At 40.0% G+C, this 13,774-nt stretch overlaps 2 protein-coding genes and 1 pseudogene across 2 annotated transcripts; 1 reads left to right on the forward strand and 2 right to left on the reverse strand.

Moving 5' to 3' along the window:
• Nucleotides 1-4,387: 4,387 nt before the first annotated feature.
• On the reverse strand, nucleotides 4,388-4,795 carry LOC104932968 (histone H2B 1/2). The gene has a single exon (XM_019254530.2). The coding sequence runs from the start codon at nucleotides 4,776-4,778 to the stop codon at nucleotides 4,410-4,412; it is 369 nt and encodes a 122-aa protein (XP_019110075.1). The 5' UTR covers nucleotides 4,779-4,795; the 3' UTR covers nucleotides 4,388-4,409.
• A 3,087-nt stretch (nucleotides 4,796-7,882) lies between these two features.
• LOC104932982 (histone H2A type 1-H-like) lies at nucleotides 7,883-10,802 on the reverse strand (annotated as a pseudogene).
• A 960-nt stretch (nucleotides 10,803-11,762) lies between these two features.
• On the forward strand, nucleotides 11,763-12,182 carry LOC104932967 (histone H2B 1/2). Its single transcript, XM_010748312.3, has one exon. The coding sequence runs from the start codon at nucleotides 11,774-11,776 to the stop codon at nucleotides 12,140-12,142; it is 369 nt and encodes a 122-aa protein (XP_010746614.2). The 5' UTR covers nucleotides 11,763-11,773; the 3' UTR covers nucleotides 12,143-12,182.
• The last annotated feature ends 1,592 nt before the right edge of the window (nucleotides 12,183-13,774 follow it).

A 13,774-nucleotide genomic window follows, 5' to 3' on the forward strand; every position in this document is an offset into this window, starting at 1 on the left:
TGCTGGGGATTAGTTTTAATAGATAAATAATATATACTTGTGTATACTAGTGATTGTACTGCTAATGAAAAACACAGAGATACATAATTGTTTTGTCTTTTTTCTTTATGAAGCCAGATGAATAAAAAATGACCTCCAGCAGCCTTATTGATGGAGGTGGTTATGAAAACTAGAAAATTTCTAAAGAAATTTTGAGTGTGCTTGACTCTGGCCCCGTTGCCCACATACATCATTACTGACACTGCTCAGCAAATTCAGTACTAGAAAATTCCTGCACACCTCAATTAGTCATTTTTAACAATTTTATTTGGACACAGGGGCAGCTAGCGCTTACATGCTAGCAATTAACATTAGAATGTTAGCATTAACATGTTAACATTAACAATTAGCATGTTATCATTAGCATTTAAGCGCTGATGCGCTAGCAGTTAACATTAGCATTTTAGCATTGATGCGTTAGCAATTAACATTAGCATGCTAGCTTGTTAATATTAATATGTTAGCATTAACATGTTACTGCTGATGCGCTAGCAATTAACATTAACATGTTAGCATTAGCATGTTACCATTAGCATTTTACCGTTAGCGCTGATGCACTGACGCGCTAGCAATTACCATTAGCATGTTAGCATTAACATTTTAACGATTAGCATGTATTTAATTCCTAGTGGTTAATGTTAATTAAAATTAATTTTAGCATTGGTTGCTAATGTTTGTAATGTAATGTAATGTTTGTAATGCTAAATGCAAATAGCATGTCTTTACAGCTAGCGTTAACGCGCTAGCTGCTCTGCTATCTCTGTGTGTCATTTTAGACAGACAAGTTCCAATTAAGTGCCAAAACTACTAAGATGGCCGCCGCTCGGCCCCTCCCCCTCTCCTCCTTCAGGCAGGCTTGAGGTTGCCAAGCAACCAGGACCTAATCAGCAGCAGCTAATCTGCACTTGTTAGAATGTCAGTTGGAAATCCTGACAGAGACAGAGAGAAAATGCTGAGACCTCCCCTCGAACAGGCCAAACCGTATTTCCAATCATTGAACCGGCTTAACCTGAAGCAGGCTGAGCCCTTCCTGTTATCCTGTTTTGATAACAGTATAGGCTAAATGCTAAATGCTCCATACAGGACCCTTCTTTTGCCTTCTGCTAATCGACAGTTCACTGTCATGACAATAAAACTGAATCTAATTTGCATATCAGAAATAATTGCATTGCATATGATACATACACATAATAGGGGAACTCATGTCTCTCTTAGGTTTTTTTAATTTTTATTATTTCATTACATTTTATTCTTGGTATCATCTGTTTTTATGATTGGACTGTAACACGCACGTCACATACTCTCTTCTCTCTTCAGATGCACTGTTGAGATATCTGAATCCACCTCTGCCAGTCTACAGTTATCTCCACTTCAGTTACCTTCACTTGACTTTTTTTGTATTTTTGTACAATACCTATTTCTGTAACTTGTTTTTTCTAAAAATAAAATGTCAAAAAAAAGCTATCCAGTTTTTTCTGTGTTTATACGTAAATTGGCATGCTGCGATGCAAGGGGGGCACCACCTTATATCTTGTCTAGGGCGTCAAATTTGTCAGGTCTGCTTCTGAAGGCTTTTCAGATGGGTTTGTTCATATATCATTCAGAGCCTAATTTATATAATATTTCATCCATAAAAACATGCCGAACATTAATTTTCTTTTAAATAAAAGAACATTTTACTCTGATTTGTCGACAAAATCTACGACAACTTTGATTTTGTGTTTTACTTAAAATGTCCGAATATTTCTAATACGTCACATAAATGGACCCACTTGTTTTATATGAACATTAAATAAATCAGTAAATGGATTTCATTGTTGATATAAATCATATAAATATATAGAGACAGTAATGGATTTAAAAAAAAAATCCTCTTAATAATGTTTAGTGGAGTTTGGTGGATTGTCAGAGTGTCAACAAGAATGTTGATTGATGTTAATTGTATACATCTGTGTTTGTGGTGGTCGAATTTGGAAAGATCTTTCTCCACCACTTCTTCTTCTTCCTGCCAATATACGCCATAAGTTCGTCAATGTTAGTCAACAGGACAACTTCTCGATTGAGCCACTCTGCCTCCTTTTCCTGTAGAGTCCTTCTGAGAGTGTCAGAGGCTAGGACAATTGACGCTTTGTCCTTTTGCCACTCAGATCTGTGACATTCTACCTGCTGCTCGACCATCTTCAGAGCAGCCATGACGGTGTCATTTGCCTGTCTCTGCTCCTCAAGCTGAGCCACAAGGAGAGTGTTTGATTTCTGGGCTTCTTCGAGAAGGATTGTCTTATCCTGAAGGCAGAGGCGCTCGATTTTGAGGAGATCCTCTGCCTTTTACAGTGCAGTTATACTCATAGTCCTGTCTTTTTCTTTCAGTTGCCTGAATGCATTGCATCAGGGAGGTTTTGTCCTTTTGCCATTCAGTCTTGTAATTGGACAGCTGCTGCTCAGCGTTCTTCAGAGCAGCCACATTCTTGTAGTTTATCTGTGTCTGCTCTTCAAGCTGAGCAGCAAGGACAGACTTCGGCCTCTGAGTCTCTGCTACAATGGAGGTCTTTTCCTGAAAGCAGAGGAGCTGAGTTTCGAGGAGATCCTCTGCCTTTTTCAAGGCAGATGTAATCTTCCTAGTTTCAGCTTCATGGGAAGCGTGAGATTGCTTGAAAGTTCTCTCCGCTTCCTCCATTTGCTGTTTGAAGGCAGTTTCTGTTCCAGGTTTGCAACTCTATTTCTCTCAAATGCCAAAGCATTTTCAAGGGCCTCATTCTCTGTCTTTAATTTGTTGTTTTCATTAGAAGTCTGCTGCTCAAGCTCATGCTGAGCTTTCTGCAGCAACACTGACTGATCTTCTAGTTGTTGTTTTAGATCGTCAGTCTCCTTTAAAGACAGTTTTTCCATTGCCACAGCTTCATTAAGTTTGTATTTTAAGTTGTGGATTCCACTTTTTAACTGGCTGATCTGAAAATCCCAATACTGATAACTTGGCCTATCTAAATATTCTTTTAGTGAGTCTTTACTCATATTTATGCTCACCCTGTTGTTAGGTCGATGGGTGAGCTTCAAGGTTTCATCATCAAAGTTTATACGTGTCCATCTTTCCAGGTTGCGGTAAGTATTCAGCTCGGAAATTGTAATCCATGTTGTCCACCATTTTCTCCTGCTGGTTGTTTGTTCTCTGTATACTGTGTTCTTGAATTATTGGTAACGTATTCAACTGTGACAGAAATTTGTGTCTCAACGGCACTCTGGCAGTGTCTCACTGATCCCGGAATGGAAATAAGAATTTGGCTTCTAGGCTCCTCCTTCTGTCCTTATATAGATTCTCTTTCAGCTATCACGCTTTGATCTTGCTGTTCTTCTCTAACTGTCACATGTATTCATTATAGTGAAATGTGTTTTATCACATTTCTAAAATTGTGGCCATCCATAAAAATCAAAGAGGAAATCGGCAGGAAGCACCTTCTCAGAGCTGTCTGAAACTTCTTGCGGTTATCAAGACCGATGTTATGCACATTTCGACGTGCACACATGTAAAAGGGCCCGACCCCGACCCTGCAGCTTTAATTTTTAGTGTATTTTAAAGCAGATTTAAGACACAGCTTGAAACTGACCCGTTCACACCGGGGATGGTAACAGAAAGCTACCACAGGAGGAAGGTTAAACACTCACATTAGAAACTAGAGAGCCTGTCAACATAACCAAGCCATCCTTCTTTTCTGAGACTTTTATAATGTATTATTTTTAAAATATCTATATATCCTAATTTCCTTCAGTCAATATTTAACAAATAAATTTAAAATTGCACCAGTTCGTAGATGCTTGTATTCTCCATCAAAACTACCATTAATTAACTTGTTATTCAGACCCAGTCGTCTTGCCTCTTCATCCACGTAAAACTTTAAGCAAAACTGTAAATTGAATGCACAAGCTCATAAATATTTGCTTTTGTACATTCTGATAGTGTTAACCCAGGTGATTTATCATTGTTGTTCAACTTAAGTGCAAGTACATCGATCACTCTAGGCACTATTACAAAGCATCCCTGTTTTAATAGTTCAGCTTTAAAGTGTGGCTACTGACAAAAAACACAAAAGCCAGACAGTAACCTGCCCCCCCGTACTTCTATTCAGTTAGCACCATCGATTTACATTTACATTACACTAGCTGAAACTGTTAAGATAAATAGTTTATGGCCTAGAGGTTTAGCAAGGGCTTATTTTGATTAAGGTAAGATTGCAGTTATTAGTAGAAAGGGAGGTTACTGTAACGTACTGGTCAAGAAAGCAAATAACCATGAATTCCATAAGTTGATTTTTGAAACACGCTCTTAGTTGAAGCGGTGGGTGGTCCTGAAAAGGACCTTTGTGTTGTAAACAGCGAGTTTACTTGGAGCTGGTGTACTTGGTGACGGCCTTGGTTCCTTCAGACACGGCGTGCTTGGCCAGCTCACCGGGCAGCAGGAGGCGGACAGCGGTCTGGATCTCCCTGGAGGTGATGGTAGAGCGCTTGTTGTAGTGAGCCAGACGAGAGGCCTCTCCGGCGATGCGCTCAAAGATGTCGCTCACGAAGGAGTTCATGATGCCCATAGCCTTGGAGGAGATACCGGTGTCGGGGTGGACCTGCTTCAGAACCTTGTACACGTAGATAGCATAGCTCTCCTTCCTGGTGCGTCTCCTCTTCTTGCCGGTCTTGGTGGCTTTAGAGACGGCTTTCTTGGAGCCTTTCTTCGGTGCTTTGACTGTCTCAGGCATGTTTGTTTCAACGAATTACTCTTGGCCTCGGAACGCTTTTTATTTATGTGCTGATGCAAATAAGGCTGTACTGTTGCTCGCCTGCCATTGGCCGAGTTGTCGCGCTTGTGTTTAAGCATGCTGCTGACTAAAAAGCAACAATCCACCAGCAGGCCGTGTATTCGAAATAGATATAAAATGCGATGATGTGCAAAAAAGTGAAACCTCATGTTTAATATATTTAATATTCTTAAATGGCTCCGATATTTGCAATCACAGTCTTTCACAGGGGAGTAAACCCTTCTCTATGTTTGCCCAATCACGTTACTAACCCGTTTCTTATTAAGAAACTTCATTGAAGATACAAGATACAAAAGGAATACAATACAAACATGAAGACCTATAGATACACTCAGATGCAACAATACATTAACATGGATTAAAGTTCTCTGTCGCTACGATGCATTTCCGTCATTCATTCCATGTGTACTGCTCCTAAACCTGCATATTTTTTTTTAACTTTTAAATAGAAGATTTCTTTTTCTCTAGTGGTTCCCCATATTAAATTTACACAAATGTAATTTAATTATTTTGTTGGAGGTGGAAAAACACTGGGAAGGAAGATAAGTTTGGACAGGATGACAGTTTTGACTATATTTACTCGATTTATAACTGGTATCTTTGTTATCCCATTTCTGAGCTTCATTTTTAATTTCAGTTCCACTGCAATCTATGTTGTTCAGAATTAGACCAAGGATTTTGATTTCTTCCTTGATCTGTATATTGATGTCACTCTCACGTCCTGTCCAAACTATTTCAGCTTTATTGAGAACAGTTTCTCTCAATTGCTAAAACACTAAAACCCATTGGCTGGCTGAACAAAGTTCTCAGTTGCCTGAACTCATGTAGCTAATTGTGCAGTCTGTTGTCAATACCTTAAACCATTCCACATGGTAAAACACAATTTGCAGATCTCACTTACACTTTTCAGCAAAACTCTAAACACATTTTCATTCTCAAAACACATTCTGCACTCTAATGCACATATCATCCAAATTTGTAAATACAAACAGAGCAGACATGTTATTACAGTTTTTTCTGATGGCTTAAACACTTACATGGATTCTTATAGCACAATTTCTAAAACTATTAATATTTATCACAAAACCCTTCACCGAGTTTGCAAAACTGAAAGCACAAACATTGCTTTGCACTTAGTTTGCAATTTCGTAACACACACTTTGTATATGTGTAAATACAATTCACTGCACAGGACTCCTTTTGCAAAACTGTAAACACAGCTCCACTGCTTTACACTCAATTTCCAGATGATCTACACACTCCTATCAAAACTATACATATTTATGGCTATTTTTTACACAATTCTGCCAACTGTCAGGCCACACTTTCACATGTGAAAACTATTATTTATAATTACTTCACTTTGCAATCAGCCTGAGCACTATAAATAAGCCACAGGTAAGCTTTTTGTGTGGAGAACAATGGAAGGAGACATTGACCAGGTGTCATGTCAGGCCTGGATACGACACTCCAGGAGATATTTTCCCCGGTGCCTGCAATGGAAGACATTGCATGTGATGTGGACGAGATTTTGTGGCCAGACCCAGTAAGAAAAAGAACTGATTTTTTTTTCCCTATGATTGTCATTTTATGTTTTTTTTTTGTTTTTTTTGTGCCTTGACCTGAAAAACACACTTTATGTTTACGTATTTGGATGTGTGTAAATAAATATCCATTCACTTTGACCCCTGTGTGTTACAGTAAAAGGTACTGAAAACCGATATGCCCTGCACACAGGATAAGCAAAAGCCAAATGAGTTTTTCATTGTTACTGTCAGTGTGCAGTGGCTGCTTTGTGTGCTTACTGATATTATGAGTTGTGTGCACCGTCGGATACAAAAATAACTATTTTTAAAAGAGTGTGAACAGTTTAGCAAAAAGTGCTTATGCAACAGTACAAAAACATGCTTTTGCAAGTGATCTACTGTGTTTTGCTATTTGGGTGAAAGGTTTTGCAATTTGTGTGTAGAGTTTTGCAAAAAAAGCCAAAAGTTTCAAAAATTGCGTCTTAGCTATCAGAAAAAAACTGTAATTAAACACAACCACTCAAAACTGACCGCTCAGGACTTAAAATGCAACCCAATTTGAGAATTACAGTATCACAGAGACAAGGGACACGTTTGTGAGATGCAGGGTACAGTACTGTAAAAATAGGGGTACAAAGAAGAGGAAGAACTAAAAAAATGCAAAAGCAAAGCAGAGTAGTAATTTTTGATCAATTTTGAGCTACTATGATGGAACATGTTTTCGTTCATCAAAAGACAATGAAATTTGTTTTGAGATCAAAAATGTACTTCTCCCTGAGAACTATATTTTGAACAATGTGTTCTATTTTTTGGGTGTATTGTTTACTGACTGCTTGACAGTGTATATCATTTTGATCACTTTGTTTATGATTTGAAAAGCAGTGTTTGGTTTTGAGCACACGTAAAACAGTTTTCAGAGGAAAGTTTGATTTTGCAAGAGGAGTCAGAGGTTTTGTAAATACTGCTTGAAGATGAGGTTTTGTGTTTAATGTTTTAAAAAAATGAAGCAAGGTTTCAGAAATTGTGTTTTATCAATTGAGAAAAACTGTAAAAGAAAACAGAGGTGAGTCTAGTGTACTTGTACGTTGGTCTTTCATGAAGGTTGATTTTTAACTAATTGGCGCCACCTACTGAACAACAGCATGAATCAGGAGGCTTGTGTGGCTGTCTCTGTCCAGGGTGCTAAACTCAATGGTGCAGCCTCGAACCTGGTCAGGATGACTGTCTTTATCAAATTGACAACAATGAATGGCATGTTGACATATTTAATTAGATCTGCTGACACTTTATACTTCTATTTATTCAATCAATGGATTAAAAGCCGAAAGTGTGATTTCTTTGTAGCTAGGTGAGAGAAGTTGAATGACTGACCCCAAACACAAACTTTTAGAGACACGGCTCTCTGTGAGTTTTTCCCAACTACTGCTGGCTTCTTCAACAAGTCCTGAGACCCACCCTGGCACTGACTACCACGTTGCAGTAATGTAGGGTAGGATGTACTTTTAAAGATATCCTCCTTTACACCATCTGTCCATCCTGTCCAAACTGCATCCATGGCCAAAACATCATTGTCACTGAGTTGAAAGAAACTGCTTCTGAACTGAGTAAAATTCACCTGGTCAGCAATTCTTACAACGGAGTGTTGACCCCCCCGGTTGGGCTTCTTGGTCTTCTTGGGCAGAAGAGCACCCTGGATGTTGGGCAGCACACCGCCCTGAGCGATGGTCACTCTGCCCAGCAGTTTGTTGAGCTCCTCATCATTACGGACAGCCAGCTGCAGGTGCTGGGGGTGATATGAGTCTTCTTGTTGTCGCGGGCAGCGTTTCCAGCCAATTCCAGAATCTCAGGGGTCAGGTACTTCAGCACGGCCGCCAGGTAGAAAATGAAAACATTGAATGAGAAGTCCAAACTGGTACTGTATCTTTCAAGTTGGTATGAAGCTCACTGATTTGATGCAGGGGTGATATCATCCTTTAACAACTTACAAAAAAAGCTCATGAATCTGTTAGGGAATACTCATTTGTAAAAATTATGTGGGTGAATGTTCTTTTTGTCATTCTCGGTTCAGAATATTATTTTTTTTATTATTGTTTCTACCAGAGTTCATGCAGCAAATATAAATGAAAATATATAAGGAAACAGGGGACTTAATTAAAGGAATTAAAGAGTAATTTGTGTAGCTATTATAAAAATAGCATGTATTGGTTGAGAATTATCGGGAGTATCTCTAATGTTTGGATGCCTGTTTAAGGCAAACAATCAGAAATAAGCTCTTTAACGATTGTGTGTGGCTCTGAAAAGAGCCAATTATTCTCTTCATTATTATGTGGAGAAATTGCTGAAATCAGTTGTCAATGGTGAGGTAAGGAGGGAAAAAATTGTTCAGGAGCCTCTGATGTCTCATGCTAGTATTGATGCTTGGTCAAGGAGAATTAGAGACACTCTCAAAGTACATCAAAAGTGCCTGAGTCAGTCTTGCATTCTGCTGAACTCATGCTCAGATAATACCACAAATACTATACGCCCAGAAATAGTCAAAGAGAATGTCCAACTGCCAGCACTAACATGCTACGTAGCCATCCGCACACACTCATTCACTGCATGTTTAATTCAGACAGGATCTGGCGCTCCAGATCCTGTCTGAATCCAGCCTGAGAGTAAGGCTAACAGTGATTGATGAGTAGAGAACAGACTGAATGATGGCGGTGTAAAACTGGATCAGCAGCTCCTTCAGCATGTTGAGCTTCCTGAGCTGGTGCAGGAAGTACAACCTCTGCTGGCCCTTTCTCCAACTTCAGGGGCCTCATGTACGAATACTTGCGTGGATTTCCTACTAAAACTTGCCGTACGCCAGAACCCGGAAACTGTCGTTCGCACAAAAATATTCAGATGTATCAAAGTGTGCGTACGCATGGATCCAAGCACGTTTCTTTTGTACATCCCAATCAACGTGGAATTGAGTGCACGTGCAACTCCTCCCTGTCCACGCCCCATTTACATATGCAAATCTATTTAATTAGGCCCTGGACCTGAGATTCACATCTTTGTCTGATCAGATAACGCGATGAACAAAGGAAAGAAAATAAATTTCACAGAGTCTGAGCTAGATATTCTACTGAATGAAGTGGAGATTCTGTTTGGTTCCCTGTCAACAGGGATAAATTTGACCAAAAAAAGACGTGAGTGGGAGCGTGTGTGTGAGGCTGGAAATGGCGTGGGATCAGAGCAGCGCACACACAGGTGTGGACAGGTGTGGCGCTGTGGCTGACATTTTACGCCCGCTTTTACTGACAAGAACACTGAACACAGGGAGGCAATCAGGGGCTTGTTAGAAAGCTCTGCAGCTCTAATTTCACCAGCAGAAAATAAAGAAAATCAAAAACATGATATTTGAATGCCACATGCCCAAATGTGCATTAGCACACTGGCACGGCTTCTGGGTGAGTAAAGAGTTTATTCGTTTAATTGTTTCGTATGTAATCCAGCGTTACATACGGGACAATTAAACGAATAAAAGCCACTCATCGCGCACCGTGCCAGTCTCCAGCCTGTTCCCAACCATGCTGTTAGTCATAATGAATGAGGCGTGCGTTGAACCAGGCCACCTTGCCACGATGTTAGTTAGCTGCATTCGCGCATCACATATGATTTGAACATTGATGGAATGAAAATGTTTTCTACTTAGATAAACAGCTCCTGCTGGAATTCCCCTGTTGCCAGGAACCCCAGCGTAGTCAGCACAACCCCGAGCTACTCGCCGGCCCCCGTTGCGCTCTCGGGACGGCCGCAGCTCTGCGCACAACTCCAGTAACACTGGCCTTGGTAACCGAAATCGGCTTATGAGCCAGTTATCATGGTTTGCAAGTAAATCCTTGCGTTCCTTAAATCGCTCACGTTTGCAAGGTCCTCTAACAACGCTAACGCTGCCATTGTTAATACCATTTTCTTAATTACGCATGCTTTTATATCCACCTATATAACTGCAAACACGTGGGTGTGTTAATTGTTTATAAGTGTGTCTCTGATGTGCACATCACTCTGATGACGATGAAGATGATTGTTTTCACATTATTAAGAGTTTCCCAGCTTCACCTCTAAGTGTCGCCAAAGGAACAATAGCTGTAGAAACGTGCGTACGACAGTTATGAAATTGTCGTGGGGCACGCACATTTCTACGATTGTTTCACGTTTGATACATTTGAACGTGAGCGTGGGAAAGGACGTACGCCACTTTTTTGTGCGTACGCAACCTTTGTACATGAGGCCCCAGGTCCCGGGAGACTGTGGATCCCAGAAACCTAGATATTTTCTACAGCAGAGATGGTGTTGTTGGTTATGGTGATGGCTGGCACGGTGGGGACCGTCATCTCCACAGTTTTGAGCATGTTCATCTCCAGGTTGTTCTTACCATACCATCCTGGATGAAGCCGACGACCATTGTGTCATTTGCACAATTTCAGGACTTCAGGAGCTACTAACTACTATTGACTAATAGTAAATTGTAGAACAGGGCCATGGATGTATAAAAAACTGGTGTTTGAACTTTGAAACAGACCTGGAGCATTACGTGCTGACCACACCAATTTGCTGTGAAAGAAATGGACAACATTAAAATGTCTGCAGATGGGGCCACAAAACAACTCATATTAAATATCAAATAGAGAGTAAAGTATTACAATAAACAAAGCGAAAAGAGAACCTCTGGCAGTGTGTTAAAGGTCAGCAGCTCAGATTCTGTAGAGACGGCCACTTTATGAGAATGACAATGTGAGTTTAGGTCCCATATGAGTTATCAAAATTGCTTTGTAAATTAGTTCTGAAAACACATGATAAACACATAAATTCTGTCTCACATTATTTTAGAAGTGCGAGTAGTGTGTGATTTATTTTGGCTATGATGACTGCATTGGAGAAAACCTTTGAGTACGCCTTTTTAAATTTCTGTATAACATAGAAATATGACTACAGTAAGGAGAAAGTCAGATCTTACTAAATGTGTGACCAAAGGGGGTTGAAGATTAGCTTTAAGAAATAGGTGTTAGTCCATTTATCTTATTTATCATTTATTTTATTTAGCAGTATCAATCATATACTGTATATTTGACAGTAACAAAGAAGGTTACAGATGTCTTCATCTAGGATGTCCCTCTGGATTATTGTAGGTCACCATTTGTGCTGTGAAATGCTGTGATAATTAAGGTGTGGATGTGGCACTGTTCATAGTACCGACACAGAGCGGTGGACAAGCACTTACAATTTGTGGTGAATGGTCGCGTTGTTATTACAGCGCATGCGCGCTCAGGCACAACAACTCAGCCAATCCTGTGCGGGAAACAGCACACTTTATTTGCATAACAACACACATATAAAGCGGTCCGAGAGGCGTCAATTCAATAGTCTTATTCAAACATGCCTGAGACAGTGAAAGCGCCGAAGAAGGGTTCCAAGAAAGCCGTCTCTAAAGCCACCAAGACCGGCAAGAAGAGGAGACGCACCAGGAAGGAGAGCTATGCTATCTACGTGTACAAGGTTCTGAAGCAGGTCCACCCCGACACCGGGATCTCCTCCAAGGCTATGGGCATCATGAACTCCTTCGTGAGCGACATCTTTGAGCGCATCGCCGGAGAGTCCTCTCGTCTGGCTCACTACAACAAGCGCTCTACCATCACCTCCAGGGAGATCCAGACCGCTGTCCGCCTCCTGCTGCCCGGTGAGCTGGCCAAGCACGCCGTGTCTGAGGGAACCAAGGCCGTCACCAAGTACACCAGCTCCAAGTAAACTCGCTGTTTACAACACAAAGGTCCTTTTCAGGACCACCCACCACTTCAACTAAGAGCTGTTTTTATCTACAAAACTTGGCAGTTATCTTTACCACATGTATCCTCTGGTAAAACAATTACTAAATGCAATAAACTGCAGATTGGGGCAGGGTTACACCCTGGTCAAATGGCCTTTAATCCTGGGACAGATAATTGTCATGTCTACAGGCAATTAGACATTGTCTGGACTGTGGGAGGAAGCTTGAGTAAACTGAACATTCACACACAAGTTGCTGCTGGTTCTGCTGCAAACTGAGATTTGGTATTAAAGCCTTTTGTCTTTTAATACTACAGCCCTCTGCTTTACCACAATTGGTCTACTTATTACATGTCCAAAGTTATTTTGAAGCATCTTATTTTTATCCAAGTGCCCCACTGCATGATCTGTAAATCTTAAACTGCAACAGCTGAGCATCCAGTGACGATGACGGGTCTTCTCCAGTAATTCTTTAAGACAATGTACAGATCTAAAAGAGGTTATAGAGTTTATGGACATCATGTTAAATAATAGAGTTACAAAACTAATTTTGTTTTTTCAACTGAATTAGGACTGTTGTACACTGTTAAATCCAAAAATGACATCCATTTTTCTCAATTAGGTCAGGTTTTTATGCCAATTTGATTTTGAAAAATCCAATTTGACAATTGATTGTTTTTATGACATCAGTTGATTTCTGTTATTTTCTCACCCAAAAAAGGTTCTAGGAGAAAAATCTTTTCCTAACAATGTATTAATTCAGGACCACCCACCACCTCAACTAAAAGCAGTTTTCTTGTTCCATGATAGATGTATAATGGAATTGCGACACGGTGTATGTACTAACGCATCTCTCTCACAATAGCCATGTGATCTAGAAGTATTGCGTATATGCAGACAAAGACAACACTTCGGCAGCTAATAACCGGCAATGACGACCGAAAGTACTGTGGGAAGATGGAGACTGATGGTAAACTGAACAACTTGTTTGCTTACTGTTTGTCAGTCTGAACAGCCTTGTGGCAAGAGAACTTACTGCATCAGAATTAATAACTCAAGGAGACTACTTGTTTCTCCCTCATCATAAGGTCAAATATTTAACAGACTCCCTATTAGCTGTGGTTTCAGCAAGTTATATTGTTAAACAGGACACACATCCTGAAACACTCTTTGAGGCGTCTGGCATTTAATCTCAGTTAAAGTGTGAACTGAAATAGGTAGATGCATCAATCACTGGCATGTTATGTAATGTCAAAACAAATAAGACTATGGGATTTAGATTCACTGTCAGTAAGCAATACACCCAAAATAGAAAATATTGTTCAAAATAGTTGTGAAGGGGAGGTCCATTTTTAATCAGAACAGATTTCAAATTTTTCCACCGTTCTCTTTTGATGAATGAAGACGTTCTATCATAGTAGCTCAAAATTGATCAGAAATGACTACTCTGCTTTGCTCTTTGCATTTTTTTTATTCTTCCTCCTCCTTGTACCCCTATTTTTACAGTACTGTACCCTGCATCTTACAAACTTGTCCTTAGTCTCTGTGATATTGTAATTCTTGTCCTTTTGTTGATATGAACCTGCAACCAGTAAAAAATCTATTGAGTAGTCT

This window comes from Larimichthys crocea, chromosome X (genome assembly GCF_000972845.2).
Source record: "Larimichthys crocea isolate SSNF chromosome X, L_crocea_2.0, whole genome shotgun sequence".
Lineage (NCBI taxonomy): Eukaryota > Metazoa > Chordata > Actinopteri > Sciaenidae > Larimichthys > Larimichthys crocea.

What these genes read in the sequence shown, in the direction of transcription:
- LOC104932968 (XM_019254530.2), bottom strand. Translation starts at nt 4,778, where the DNA reads ATGCCTGAGACAGTCAAAGCACCGAAGAAAGGCTCCAAGAAAGCCGTC.
- LOC104932967 (XM_010748312.3), top strand. Translation starts at nt 11,774, where the DNA reads ATGCCTGAGACAGTGAAAGCGCCGAAGAAGGGTTCCAAGAAAGCCGTC.